The sequence below is a fragment of the Rhodnius prolixus genome, unplaced genomic scaffold (assembly GCF_049639745.1).
Source record: "Rhodnius prolixus isolate KJV_2025 unplaced genomic scaffold, Rpr scaffold_12, whole genome shotgun sequence".
Taxonomy (NCBI): Eukaryota; Metazoa; Arthropoda; class Insecta; order Hemiptera; family Reduviidae; genus Rhodnius; species Rhodnius prolixus.
This window is the reverse complement of record NW_027411635.1, coordinates 2,199,128-2,215,276: the sequence shown is the minus strand read 5'-3', so window position 1 is coordinate 2,215,276 and position 16,149 is coordinate 2,199,128. Positions and strand designations below refer to the sequence as shown.

The window sequence follows — 16,149 nt, the reverse complement described above, 5'->3', positions numbered from 1 at the left end:
AAGTTAAATGTAAAATTAAAATAATGAAAACATGTTTCGAATCCTACTTTAACTGTTGTAAAAAAGGCTTACTGGGCTGAGCTTTACCGATCTGTCAGTTTTTGCAATATCTTCTTTGGTCTCAAAATGCCATAGATCTAACATTGCCATCTAATGTTGCAGCACAACCAAATAACAGATTCTTCTTCTACTACCACAACTGTATAGAGCTTCTGAGTTGATATTTTCACTAAGCCCTCTTAGATTGTTTCTGTATCTACCGTGCCATTATAAAGGCACGCCGTCAAATTACCCCTTAAAGTTCAAGTGGAGAAAACTTCCTGTTTCATCAGGAAAGGATTTATCCACTAGTCTTTTTGCGATATCATAAACTGTGGTCTCAAAGTACCTAAGATGTCATATCGAAAACCAGCTGCGGGATATGAGAGGCCGCTTCTTCACGCTCCTCCTGATCTTGTTAAGCCTGCATCGGGGTTTTGATTTGTAGTCCCATCGTGTGAAGATGTTTACTGAATGCATTCTTGGTAGAAAACCCAAGTTAGGACGGCACTGCCCTATAAAGTTTCTTAGTACAGACATACCATTTAGGGTAACTGTTACTAACAGTTAACAGGTTAATTTTAAGCAATTTTAAAAACCAATAAATACACGTTACTCTATATTTAATTAAGAAAGATGAAAATTGGTATTAGTTTTTTCGTAGAGTGGAAAAAAAGAAAGAAATTCGCAAATAAAATATAAAATTTTTCTGCTAAATATTAAAACTTAAAAAAATAATCCGGGGTTTTCTCCTTAAAAATTTTTGTTTCTCCCCCCATTAAAAATGTATAATTTACAAAAAACAGATACAAAAACAAATAATTATGTGAAACATTATCGATTTCTTTTTTTGTTTTAAGAAAACAGGTTTAAAGAACCCCGGCCAAAATGTGCCAAAGGTGCGAAAAAAAGGAGATTTTTCTAAACTTAATTGTGGGAGAATATACCTTTTAATGAATGGATTAGTTTGTAATAATTATAAGTTTTTGTGAATTAGTTGAATTTTTCTCGCACTGGCCTTTGTACATTCATAATCCCTCCATAATTATTAAATATGTATAACATATTATACAAAAACATATATGTTAATATGTAAAAATAATCGTATGATGTAGCAAATTATCTGTGTCAAAAGATTTTAAAAGAAAACAAAAATTGTAAAATTAAAAAATTCAATATTTAAAAAACATGCCATCTGAGGTTTCAGAGCCTCTCACAAATAGTAATAATAATAATAATAATTTTGTGCTTTATTATTTTTGCTTTTCCAGAAAATACATGCAACTTTATATAATCATAATTTGAACATAGTACTTATACATTTTACAAAAAGAGGAAGTATTGTTTTTTCCAGAAATTTCGGAAGTTTTCAATGGTTATTTAAATCTTGAAAGTCCCTTGAGATAGAAATACAATTTTTATATATAATTATATAAAGAAATATGTATATATTTCTTTTTCTATTTACAAATGGGGTTAAAATCATTCAACTAGTCGCTTTATTAAATCGATCCTGCAGGATTTTTTCGCAAAACAACTCCAATGATTCCTTGTATGAAACTTCGATTACATACATGCAGACCATAGTTAACAAAATAATTATTTGCATCCCTTGAAATTTATAAATGTTAAAAATTAAAGTATTTGCTTTCATTTAAACCCTTTTGTCTCATTAAAAACTATTTAGTAACTAGTATGTTTAATTTGTTTTGATATGTTTATTGTAAAACAAAACAAAAAATAAGGTGTATTTTATTTTTTTCACTTACATTGATTACGACATCTTTGACGTCACTTTTAACCTAAGGCGTAAAAAATCTGTGTAGTTCATAAATCTTTCACTTGAAGTTTTACAAATAATCTTTAGTAATGTTATATGTTTTAATGTTACAATTTTAGTTTTTTATTTGTAGATACTTATATTTAATTTTCAACTAGTTCTTGTAGGTATTTTTTAATGCATATTTTCAAATCTCTTATATCTTTAATACTAATTTCTCTCATTTTTAATACTAATTTAATTTATTAAATATTGTTTGAAAGAAAGGATTATAAACTTCGTATAATATCGTTAGTGGTTTCAATTTCATTACATCTTATTTTCAAATTGACTTCATTTACTCGCAATGCCAATGTAAATGAGAAAATAACAATAAACTTATCGAAACTTACCCATTTATTTAAACTAGAACTCTCTTTTACCCGAAGGAAGGAATAATAAGAATATTCCACAAAGTTTCTCCGTGTACCTTAAAAAATTACCGAGAAAATAATCGGTGTTAGCACTGAACGCTTCCCTCGTAACAACTTTTAAAGAAAATCATTGATAAGTGGGCGTAAATAATTGATGAGCTACTGTACCATAAAATAATATGACAACTTTTTTTTGTGGATGGGTTTTGGCAGGAAACTTAGTATTGTAAGCTGTAGTATGATTTAAAACAAAAAATACATTAAGTTTGAGCTTCCGGAATTTCGTTTTTCGTTGGCGAAAAATCTCAATTTCAGAAAATTAGAAAATGTCGTAATACTTCCTCTTCCTTACAAATTAAAAGAAAGGAAACATTTGTCAGTTGTCTATCCTATATCAACAATTTCAAAGCCACACTTCAAGACTTATCATTATAAATGCCATTACATTCTGCAGCAAAGCTTCAAAGATTATACTTTATTCAAACTTGAGGTAAGAGTATCAAATCAGATCACAGAAGATCGCTCAGTGTTAGATATTATTCAAACGTATTCAAATAAATTAATTGACTAACCACTTTGTTCTAATTCAAATTATTATAAACTTTTCAGTCATATCAATTTTGTTTTGTTTACTTTGTTTTTTCGGACAATTTGAACCACTTTTTTTCAAATCACTAGCGGGCGTTATACGAAACGGTTCCAATAAAAGTAATGATGAATAAATTTTGACTATTATTCAAATTTTCCAAAAAGTGGTAACTACTAGAAGTAGTTCTAGAAGTGATTAAGCTGAAACAAAAATTGGTTCAAATCGTTTAAAATTTAGTTTATAGAAGCATTTGCTAAAACAACTTTTGTTGAAAACAGAATGTTAATTCTTCATAATCTTCTAATTATACCTAGCACTTAAATTGAAAATTTGTATCAGTTTAGAAGTAGAAGGAACTATAATTTGACGTAACACATCTAATTTTGCAATAGGATTAATTCCAACGCGGTCCTTTCTGCCGATCTGGCATAAACTCCTTATTTACAATTGCAGTCTAATGAAGCATAAGAGCAATATGGCTAATAAGAGCAATAGGTTTGTCAGGAAGTGGGAGAAAGAGTGCCCAGTGTGAAGGGCTTGTTTGGCAGAGTTCCGGCAATAACGTTTGCTTTCAAGCTTTACTGAAGAAGCTTTTTCGAATTAAACAGGTAACTCGGGAATAAGTGCTATAATTGTCGCTGTCTGGCTAACCCTACGCAATCTAATCTGTGATGTTCATGGTTGACACCAAAATTCGCCCTATTAATTATATGTAATTTCCCCACCTCTCTTATCATGTCATCACTTTTAAAAGACGAACAACTTCATATTTATCACTCTGAAAATTTGTAACATTCCTAAACCATGAAACTTCTTGAATTAATCCCGCTTCTGTTGTTTTGTTACATTCCAGTTAGCTAAATGATTTAGTTGCATAATTTCTGTTATTTTAAGCTGCTCTGAGACTGTGACTCTGTAGTCTAATACCCACAAAACAGACACGAAAGGGTTCATATCCTGCCGTCGGATGAATGGATCACTTTGAGAAAGGACACCTCACCATTGTTACTTTATCCAAATAGACAAAATCATATGCTGGTTCGGAGCATAATGAGAAGGCCAGGGCCAACAGAGTAAGGTCTGTGTGTCAATTTTCTGAGTTGTTTTGTATTGTTTTATTTGTAATATCCAGGCCCTGAAGTAGGCAATATATTTGTTGAAACTTTGGCAAAAAAACGAGTTGTTTTTGTTTCTAGACCTATTCCTCGCTAATTTGAATCCTTAATATAATTTTTTACGGTCACTAAAAGCTAATATAAGGATAAAAATAATATATCACGGAACAATTATATGTATCGTAATTGGACTACAATGCCACAAAACGTGCAGGATCTTGCTCAACGTCCGTTTTTTTTTTTTTTTTTTTTTTTTTTTTAACATCTTAATTATTAAACTGAATGTTTCGTTAAAGAGAGTTTTTGAGACATTAATTATCCAGATAAAACTAAAAACAAAAAGAGATAAAAATCTCTGATCATGATTTATGCAAGTCTGATGTAGGCAATTTTCACAGAGAATTAAATCTGCTTCTAAGAATTTCCCTAAACCCTGTAACAAGTTTGTGGCAATAGTAGTACAAGTCCTAACCAGTGGTAATTGCATGAAACAAAATATTTAAAATAAGTTGTTTATCCAATATCTTAAGTAAATCAGACTATTCCAGAACCCGTGTCTGAAAAAATAAAGTATAGCAATAATTTGAATCAGCAGGTGAAAGAACCACAAACAGAAATTATGCACCAAACTTTAAAGCACTTTTGAAAGTGTTACTAAAATATGACAAAATTCTCAGTATTCTGAAACATTCCATTTCTCATTTAAATTTTTTAAATTATTTATTTGTAAAAAATAAGTCCTGTATTTTCTAAGTTCCTACATCTTTTTACAACTAAGAAAACTCTTAAGAAAAATAATAATAATAATAATAATAATAATAGAAACATTTGTTAGAACGCTTTTGCTATAAAATGGAAAAAGACAATTGCTTCAGAAAAAAATTAAAAAATTAGTGACAAAAAAATTGAAGAATTTTAATACTGTATACTAGAATTGTTTTCTGTTTTAGGTTTGTTCTTTATTTTTAAAGAGTCCTTTAAAAAAAATATTTCTTTTTTTATGAAAATGAAAAATACAAAAATAATAATACTAATTAATACTATAAATAAGATAATGTATTATACAAAGCAAAGATAAAAAAAAAAATGTATTATATATTTTAAATACAGGAATGAATTCTATGTACTTAAAAATATTAATTATTTAAGTTTTGGTTTTAAAAATATATTTAAAAAACATAAATTATTTAAATTGGTACTTAAAATTGAATTTGATTTCTTATTTTCTAGCCACAACTATTGTATTAAGGTATCGTTTACCTAATTTGTAAAAATTTAAAAAATAAAAAATTTGGTCATTCTGCACACCAAAAAAAAAAAGAAAAAAAAATCAGTTGGTCTTACAAAAAAGAATAAATTAAATTCAAAATTTTTATTTTGTCTACGTGCTAACCCATGTGGGTATCCTATGATAAGGTTTTAATAATAACGTCTGGTTACTGACGTGACACTTTACTGATAGGATTTTTTTTCTGTTTATATTTCCTTGTACACATTTCGTTGGCGAAAAATATTAGGAGCAATATCACGCTTTTTATATCGGTCTGGCCTACTTATCTTCAATAGTTGGAAGGTATCAGAGATGTCCTAAGATTACAATGTTTATCTTCAGTATTCATTGATGACTTTAAACGAGCAATGTCCTACAGTGCTAGCGAACCGTACATGAGGAGGTTTTCACGGAAACTGACCTGATTGATAAATTTAACCAAGAGAGAAACTAGTGGGCTTGTAAATGTGGAAAAATAGCTGTTTGAAAGTTTCTCCAGTTTACCCATTAAAAGCGGCATGAGGTAAGGCGATCCGCTATCTCCCTGATATTCAATATACGTCTGGCGATGATATTAAGGCTGTAAGAACGAACAGGAGGGTACAATATTTGACAGGATGGTCCATCCTTTGTGTACACTAATATATCACTCATTATTATATCTTAGTAAGAGCAAATGTAGGAATGGACTCGAAGAATTTACAGCGACAATAGGACGAGTTTTGGAGGTAAAGACCAAGTTAAATAAAAATGGTTTTAGGTCAGGATAGGTTGGCAGCGGGTATGCAGCCTGACTGACCACAGGCGGGAACTTTTGGAGATGTGCCATTTACTTTGACCAGCAGAGGCTAGGGAGATATCATTTTCAAAAGCGAAGTAATCTCCTCTAGCAAGTGGAACTCCACATCCAACTTCTATATTACGTGGAAGGGAATCAAGTAATTATTAATTTTTTTTTCAAGAAATAAAAATTAGCTTCTTGCGAGACTAGAAAATCCTTATCCCTCTTACTTGCCTGCATTATGTAATGTAAAAAATAATCTTTATTATTACCCACCGACACAATCAGTTTTTTTCACACTTCCAAAAGACGTTTCGGACTTCTTTGAGTCCAACTTTACTATCAAACAAATCCGCAACATTTTGTGTGTAAAGAACAGGTTGTGATGTTTGATACTAAAGATAATTTGGGAAAATTTGCGTTTTTTTTTTTGTATTATTATTATCTTTGAATGGGCTGGACTTCTATGGTACCCTTAAGTGATTACTTCTTTTGTTAAAAGATCAAAGGGTCAAAGATAGCAGCTGCAAATCCTGCTACAGCCGCTACAGGTTTTCTTGTGGTTTACGTGTTCGAACTAGCGTCCGACCGAGAGACCAAACATAAGTAACAGACATCCCAGGTTTGAAGCCCAGCAATAACACAATACACTGCTTTCTCTTCGTGAAACCAACAATGAATATACATATTTGTATATCAATAACTTCACACTTTTTAATACTGGAAAAGTTAACACCAAATGTGAGTTAATTAAATTGGCATATCCTAGGAACTCTCATTATCTCATTTATATTGATAAAAAAAACAAAAAACGATCCACTTCTATTTTGGTCCTTGGTGAGAAAGTCAATTATATTCTTCCTTCTTCCTCCTAGAGGCTACAGACATCTTTAGTTGGTCCTTAGAACTTTTTTCATTACCAAGAAGATGTAAGCTGAAATATCCTGAAGAACTAATGAGTGATTGAGGGTTGATCCTTTAACATCCCTATATTCAATTTTTTATTTCATTTTTAATTATGAAATCACAGGGAGTGTAGCGCTTTGGTATTCCAGACACCATTATACATTTGAAAAAGAAATTCATTTAAGTAAAGTGCTGATTGACTAAAAACCTTATTTAATGGGTCCTACTGGACCACACGTAAAAATTATTTAAAAAAAAAAAAGTCATTATAGTATACCCTTACAAGGAGCTTTAAGAGAAACTTGAAGGTAAAATATTGTGATTGATTCGACAATCAAAACTGCCCAAATTATTTTGGACGCGAGTGACCGCGAGTAAAGTCAGTCATTGAACAGATTTGGCGTGCAGTTTACCAGCGTATAGTTTTTAATTTTCTGCATATATTTAAGTTAATGAAATAAAACAATTGATCTAAAGTCTGCATTTTTAATATCTTTGTACAACAACGCCTTGCACAACTTCCTGCTCTCAATCAATTTAATGTTTTTTTTTTGCTTATTACGTTAACTGATTTTTTCATTTGTATTGACATCATTTTGCCAGCTGTTTGATCCCTCGTTCATACTATTCTTAGGATTTGAAATACAAAAAATTCCTGCACTTTCAACTTTTATGTGAAGTTATTCAATTTTCACACACAAATTAAATGAGTCTTGGTGCGAAACAAAATGGTAGGCGGATGGATGGGCTTATTTGTACTTGAGTGCACAGAGCCCCTCAGGTTCCTCAGGGCTCATATAGCTACTCTCCAGCTACAGCAACCAAACTGAGCCTAGTTAAAAAATCTAAACACGGACTCGAGCCACCTAAGATTCATTCCAGTCCGAACAAATAGGACTATTATCATTAGAGAAAACAACCTAAACTTACGCACCTCTGCCGTCTGCTGACCAAAGATACAAAGCCTAATCTCTTCACATTCTAAACTAGTGTAGAGATGGCTAGTTTACAGAGTTCTAGGTTACTGCCAGTTCTGCAGAAAGAGCACGAATAGTTTGGGATGGATTTATCTCGACAAGTTTCCTATAAAGTCCCACCGTTACACGATGGCCCTCTCAGGACCAGATTTTTTTTTTCCACCCAAAGGTCGATCACCTGTTTTGATTTTTAAAAAGCAGTACTATCAGAGAGCAAGGAATCTTTCTCTTGTTTTTCCCAGTTGTGATATAGTTATTAAAATATTATCACGGTTTTCTGAAAACATTCTGGAATTTCTTTAGATAGAAATATAGTATATTTTATGCACAGGATCTTCAGGAATAACTGGAATCGGATTCATGGAATGGTTAGAGAATTAAAGGTAATTGAGCGCGTCCTCAACAAATACATCAATAAATTGAAGTGAAGTCTATATATCTATGACACAAGACTCATTTGAATACATTACACCAAGCTACTACATTTTGTTATTCTACATTAGTTATTCATTTTTTCATTAAAGAAATAGTGACCGGACAAACAGCTTTGGTTAGTTCGTGACTAAAGTGACCTCTTGAAGCTAACAGCTGCCAGAGTGTATCACTACATAATCTGGAAAAAAAAAAGTTGGGAATACATTAGTAGCATATTCTGAATGTTTTGTCCCAAAGCAAGCATTTTTCACTTTACAAAATTTTTCCTCACTAAGTTTTTAGCTTTTCATTGGTTTTTTAAAATACATTTAATCAAATTAAAATTATTAATTAATGTATTCACACGTTGCTTAATGCCTCATTCTAATCTTGGCCTAAATAACTACATGCAACTACAAAATCAAAGACTCAAAATACAGTTTCGAAAGTAAAAAAGGTTTTCTCAAGTTAAGTGCTAGTAAATATCGTATTGATTTATAATTTTGCATTTAATGAACAATAGAGACCAAAAAAAGAAGTGATCTTAGTCACACGATATCAATTCACACTACACCACCACACCAAGATCAGTGAAAACAGAATGCTGAGATTGCAATGAATTATAAAAGGCTTCGTTTGAAACAAATAAAACGTCTTCAAATTCTTATAAATTGTTTACCTTGCGAAGAAAGACAGATAAAAACAGATAAAACTGCCGGATAAATTGTCCTTCTATCTTCAGAACAATTAATGCCCTGAAAGATTATGACCCTAAAAGTGGTGTTTTGTAATTGCTATTTTTAGTTAATAGTTTTGTAATTTGATCGTAGAGTATACAAGCTTTTTTTTTTTTGCCGCATCACGATTTTTTGCAAATGGCATTTTTCCACTCCTGAGAGATTGTTGTTCAAACTAGAAAGCTACTACGCAATTGTTGTTGTTTTTTATAACAAAATGTGTGAGGTATAAATTTTTAGAGGTCAGTTAAAAATAAAAATTAGTTCTTGTTAAATTATTGTACTATTTTTGTTTGACAGAATGGAAAAGGGTAATTTAACAGAAGCTCTATTAGAAAATTCCGTCTTCACTTATCTTCGCTCACTTTTACATTTAGGAATAAATATTTTAGAAAATAAAAAAGATCTAAGCGAAATCAATTTTTTAAAGACGCTTGATGGTGTGATGTGATAACAGAAGAAAAAAATATAATTTTTAATTATAAAAATTATAACTAGTGGTGCCAGTCAGACGCTAGTGCCGCGGTCAGTGCACGGGCAAAAAGGGACCGCCCGCCAAAGACACACCGCTTTCAAAAGGGTCATTATACGGTCAGTATACAGTGACTACCTGGCTACAGCCCTTTGACAACATCCAACACCTTTCACCGGCCTATTCAAGACTAGGGTCAACACATGGCAAGAGATGTTTGAGTGTGACCCGTAATTACAAGACTTGTCAATGTGTGGTGAGGGCTATATATGGTCTCTCTACAGGAAGTGGGGCATCAGTCGATGATTATTCTTCAGATTTTTACCACCGTAACCTCAAGATTCTACCAGCGAGTTACACCGCGAGCGCGTCCCTATCTAAGTGTTTAAACATATATGTATTCAACGTCGTTATAGTTGTGCATTCTAGTTAAAATTTAAATCATTCTAAATTATTGTTAAAATACATATATCTATTTTCCGAATATCAACTCTTTATCTATCTATCAAATCTCTAACTAATTCCCGCATCCTCTTCAAGACATCAGGAACCCATTACAATGGTTAATTAAAACGTTACGTTCGGAACAGATACCATGTAAATTTCTGCTAGAAATTTGCGAAATATTATTTTGACTTTTCTGCTAGTCACATAGGTATGTGGTAGAAGAGGTTATTTACTGTTTGAACATTCTAGACAGATAAATTACCTTCGAGAATATCTCGAAAAAATTGGGTAATCCTTTTTCCAATAATGTGGCACTTCTATGTCGCACACGAAACGGTTGTAAGATTTTGTGCCGCCAAGAACGTTAGAATCGTGTGCGAATAAAAATAATGTGGCAGAATACTTTATTGTTTTTTTGCTAACTTTAGGAATGAATCACAGACACTTACTTTTTCCATGTGTGCAATTAAAGCATTGCAGTTGACAGACATTCATAAATGTCTCCTCTTTGCCATCTTTGAAATCCTTTCCGCAAACAATTTTTGGCTCATATTTGGTGCAGTCGCATTTACATTTCGATTCACTCAAACTTATCAACTGTATACCTACGTAAAAAAAAAAAAAAAAAATACAAAAATTTAGAGTGTCTATTATCTTAATACATTCTTAATTTTTTTTTTTTTTTTTTTATGATTTAAGGCGCGTCAACATCTAAGGTTATTGGCGCCCGGAGCTTTTTTCAGTGCACTGCCGGCCTCCGGACAGTGTTCTCTCATTACAGACAACACTGTCCATCACCGGACAGTGAGCAGTAAGAAGCTTTTAGGAAGAGAAAATCTAAGGGTCAGCAGCTGGATTCGAACCCGGGACCTCCGCGTGGGAGTCCAGTATGCTAACCTCATAGCTAATCCCTTCCCTACTACATTCTTAATACTCTACTTTTTTTAAACATCCTAAGTTTTACAAACTATTTTGTTTTAATTTTATAAATCTTAAACTAAGAAAGAAGAATAATGAATAAGTAAAGAATAAAACTTAAATAAGTATGAGATCTATGCATTTCACGGCCCTAAAATGAATTTTTCTAGGAATACGTTTCAATTACAATTTTTAGATAATATATAAAAAACGTATGTAGCTTACAAAAAAAAAAATCGTAGGAGCTAGTTTTGAGAAAGCAAAAATTCCATTCAGCAAAATGATTCTTTCGATTGAGGCATATTCCTTCAACCCAGAACTTTATCATCAGAATGTTTAACTCGGAACGTATCATTAACACTTAGTATTCACAATAATAAAAGTATTTTACTGAAATAACACTTAGAGGTTAGCCTAACCAAACCATTCTCTAAGAACTGTCTTTAATCAAATTTTTTGTAGCAAAATAATTCAAATAAAAGTTGCAGATTTATATGAGCACACTAAGTATAAGTTATAAGAAATCATAGCATCTATTTTCACTAATATAAAAATTCTTCTTCAAGCACTCAATACAATTTACGCAGCAACTTTTTTTCTTATAGGTGGTAGTTAGCAAATATAATTTTATAAAGCCCTTCAATAAACTAAGAAAAAAATAATAATGAATAATTAAAGAATAAAATGTAATTTAGCGCAAGATCTCCGCAATAGAGAGCATTTTTTTCCATTTCATCTTATTCACGGTACTACCCTAAAATGAATTTATTGTGCTACAAATATAAAGTCTGAACAAATTTTCCGTTCACATTCACGCGCACTTTGTTTTTATTATACTCGAATTTAATTAAAATCTATTCGAACATTAAGTGTATTATTTCGATTTTAAATTTAAAATTTCAACCGGAAATTGAACTCTAGTTTTTTTCTTGGAAAACCTCTTGAAATTTCTTGAAAACGGCTCCAAAAATCTTGGAATGCTGAGTGGTTATAAAGTAATCTAAAACTTTTACTAGAAAAATGTTTCAAAAACTCAATGTTCAATTAAAAAATCAAATTTCCTTTTAAAACTATGAAATAGATTTAGTTCAATACGATAAATTAAATAATAATATAAACTTTTGTTCTTTTGTAAAATTTTATTTTTTTCCTCAATTTGAGACCTTTTCAATGTTTTTTTATTGTTCAATGTAACAATACTGAGAATTGAATTACAATAAAAATCGTTTTCAATAACAATTTAATCAATTTGAAATGTTTACTTACCAATTATAAACAAACATATCAGAATAGTCTTCATGTTTTCTCTTAATTCTCAAATCACAATTCCAATTAGTATTTTATTAGTTTGACTAATCCCCAAAAAGAAATAATAATTTAATCAAATTTGGTTACAAAATAAGTAAAAATGTTTTTTTTTTTCTCCACTGAAGATACAAAGCTTTGTATCTTTCATATCACATACCTGACCTTCCTCGGTTCACTCTCTATAAAACTGACACTGTTACACACTAGACACTTCTGTTTATCTGCCTTGCCACAGTAATTTAGTTGTTTATTAAATCGTTATTTGTATTCTTAATTTGTTTACTTTATTATTATTGTTATTGTATAAATTAAATGAAGTAGTGCAATGCAAACATTTGCTTGTTAACTATACTCTGTCGCTTTTTGTTTTTTTTTTGAAACAATTACCTTTTCGTTTACATTCTCGTTAAACTATTATAAAACAACCTAAAATATCAACAAATCTTTTGTTTTATATTCTATTGTTGTGTTAATCTTAAAACATAATAATTTCTATGACAGTTTATAACAGGTAAACATTTTATAAATTCTAGCTAGCCTTAACCTAATCTCTAATAATTAAAAGAAAATGATTATTCTCTAACATGTCTTACGTAAGAGTGTAAGGTAAACGTGTAACCGGTCGAAACCTTCATTTGTCAGGACAGTAGAACTAAATTTAAATTCTGCGCGAAACTTCTTCATTTCTAATATGCCATTTAGATCATTTTCCAAACTTTAGAGTCCTTAACTTTAAATACTACAAGAATTTAATAACAATATCTTTGCATGGCAGATTTCGAACAGCGATTCGATTGCTTAAAGAAAAGTGATAAAATTTTATCTATTATCAGAAATTCATTTTCTGTAAATATAGATGATATAAAATTAGAAATAATTAATTTACGTGATGAATTTATCAGGTGACAAATATCGCAAAAAGCAAGAAACTTAGTGCAATTTTTATAGGCAATTGATTAATGGAAAATACGGAAAATTTAAAACAAACTCGCCAAGAAATATTCTTCAGCTCAACTTATACATGGTCGAAACTTCGGTAGGTGATTCAGCAGTTCAAATGCAACAAAAAATTCCGATTCTCAATAGTGTCCAAGATATTTGCATTTTTAACTATTCCATCGATTAACCATTTTAGTTTTGAACAATTATTATTTAAAAAAACGGAAGTAAAAAATACTGTAGTAATAAAACAGTGGTAAAAGAGCCTACCTTGACTAGGGGTTCTGGAATGCCCCTGTAATCCAGCGTACTTGGAGGTCGGATTCTGAGCCTACCTAAAATCGCTACAAAAATTGTTCGAAATTGCCCCCCGAATTCGCGATTCGCCTAATTTATGATGAATCTACACGCCGTCTAATATTATTGAGAATCTTATCTTAATGACATAATGGAGGATTTTTTTTTTTTTCATCAAAGTTAATTAATGATCATTCAAAACCAATCAATTTTTGGAGAAGGATCAAAAAGGAAATATACCATTTTATTTTTGAATTATCATTATCTTTGATGAAAAAAAAAACAACATCCATTATGTCATTAAGATAAGTTGCACAAACAATTATTGTCAAGAAACCAAAAATTTGCCATAATTCTTTCCTTGTTTGAATGATTCGAATAATTTTTGTAGGGATTTATTGGTAGGCATCTACCTATTGTATTTAATTATTACTGCGTTTTATTGCTACTTTATTTTTTTACTTCCGTTTTATTAAATAATAATTGTGCAAAACTAAAATGGTTACTTTTCTTTTTGGTTCCTTCTCCAAGAATTGACATACGAGTAAATTAATAATTTGATATCAGTGAAAAGTCGGTTACGCAACTTCCCAGTTTTCTGCATTTACACCCCTCTGTTCGGGGTAGGGTTTTATTAAAAACAAAAAACAATCTTGAAGTTCAATAAATGCCCAATTTTTTCTGTAATTGGGTGACTCCTTGATTCATTAATCATTGAAAAAAATTAAAACTGTCCGGTAGGACAGTTGTATAAGGGTTGACCATCAAAAACTGCACGAAAAAGCGTAACGTTGAAAAACACCCAACTTTGACAATTTTTTTCTCTTTTTCTATAAAAGATAAAATTCCCAAATTTTCTTTAAATCTTACTCCAAACCCTACTTTATAACTATAATTTTTTTGCAACCACCCAGATCTAATAGGTTTCGAGAAAAAAGTTGCCGAAAATGAGCAAAAACGGCTTTTTCAAAAAATGTTCTTGTTCTTGTTCTTCTTGTTGTTGTTGTTGTTGTTCTTGTTGTTACCTTTTTTGTAAACAACGTAGCGCCTAAACGCGTGAACCGATTTTCATGAATGAAGTGTCATTCGATTCAATATTTTATGTAGATGTGCCTTTTGGGGGTCCTGACGCTGTACATCGAATGGGAGAGGAGTTAGCCCCCTTTATGTAAGGCCCCCTCCAAAATTATTATTACTAATTACTCTGTAAATCTTGGCCCGATTTTGATAAAATTTGGTAGGATGATAGGGTTAGGGCTCCCCTACGTAACATTAAAGCGGCGATCAGCTCTTACACTTGTTAAGGGGAAGTATAGCAATCGTTTCAAATTATCGACACGTGAACCGATTTTTATGAATGAAGTGTCATTCGAATCGAAATTTTATACAGATTTGCACTTTAAAAGTCTCGGCACCGTGCCTCACAAGGAGGGGAGTTTGCCCCACCCAAATAAGGCCCTTTCTAAAACTATTATTACCAATATTTCTATAACGCTTAGTCCGATTTTGATAAAATTCAGCTCGAATAAGTGGTTAAAGCTCCTCTACGTTGCTGATTCTCTTGCTCCTACTAAGAGGAAGTACTGCAATCGTTTAAATTATCAATGAGTGAACCGATTTAAATCAATGAATTGTTCGATTAAAAAATCTTTGCCTCTTTGCCTTTTAGGGAGAAGTACTGCAATCCTAGTTTATTTTTCTTACTCCTCTTAAAAGGAAGTACTGAAATCGCAGTTTAATTTTGCTATTTACGTACAAATACCTTCCTATGTTATTCAAAACGCTTTCTCAAAAAAATTGTTATTGAGGATGGTTTGGGAGCCGCAACTAGAATCATTTTTTAAAAAGATCTCTCCAGTGGTAGTTAACACCTTATCAGGTTATAATGATAGAATAGCTTATTCCAAATTTTAAAAAAATCTGTAAAGCAGATATGTAACTTTGTAAAATAGACAAAAAGGAAAATCTATCCAAAAGGTACAAAAATCTCCTTAACAAAAACTTACAGTTTAAAATGTTAAGTATAAGGGTTGATTAAACGCCAAAAGGTACACAAATCAGCGAGTACCCAACATTTCATTAATACTTCATTAATAGTCAAGTAATTCTACTGCATTAATTTTCATTAATAAGTTATTTTTTAGAATTTATTAGATGTCACAGACCCTTATGCTGGCCACTTCATTTATAATATTTTTTTGTTATAATTATGATAAATCACATATACGTACATGCATGTTAAAGTAAAGATAAAGTTAGAGTAGGCTACTGTCTTGAATTCGTCTTACCGAAATATTCGTGAGCACAATTAACACACAGTTAATAACAAGTAGATTATTAAACAATAATTATTCATTTCTCTATTGTAATTTAATTTAGTTCCCCTAATTTTACTTATAGTAAAATACTGGAATAATTAGCTGTCCTAAATATATGCATATCTTATTTACTTTATATTACATATATACAAGATTGAGGGAAGAACACCTAGATGGAGAATGTAATTGAAGAAAACTATATTATTTGCGATAAAGCCAGATAATTATTACCTATTATTATAAACGTTTGACTACTTCATACAATAACAATTACTTTAATCGAAGAATGAACTTAAACCGACGATTTTTATTTAAGAAATAAAAATAAATAAATAAAATAAACAAAATCATTGATGTAAGTTGGTGTAAGCATTTTTTAAACAAGGTTTTGAATTTTTTAGCCTCATATTTTTATTTTATTTTTTATAA

At 30.9% G+C, this 16,149-nt stretch overlaps 1 protein-coding gene across 1 annotated transcript; it reads right to left on the bottom strand.

The window, feature by feature from the left end:
• Positions 1-8,289: 8,289 nt before the first annotated feature.
• Positions 8,290-12,463, bottom strand: LOC141461836 (Kazal peptide Pr13a-like). Its single transcript, XM_074143219.1, has 4 exons — positions 12,324-12,463; positions 12,125-12,210; positions 10,390-10,545; positions 8,290-8,483 (listed from the first exon to the last, which is right to left on the bottom strand). The coding sequence occupies exons 2-4, from the start codon at positions 12,156-12,158 to the stop codon at positions 8,452-8,454; spliced, it is 222 nt and encodes a 73-aa protein (XP_073999320.1). The 5' UTR covers positions 12,159-12,210; positions 12,324-12,463; the 3' UTR covers positions 8,290-8,451.
• Between the last annotated feature and the right edge of the window lie 3,686 nt (positions 12,464-16,149).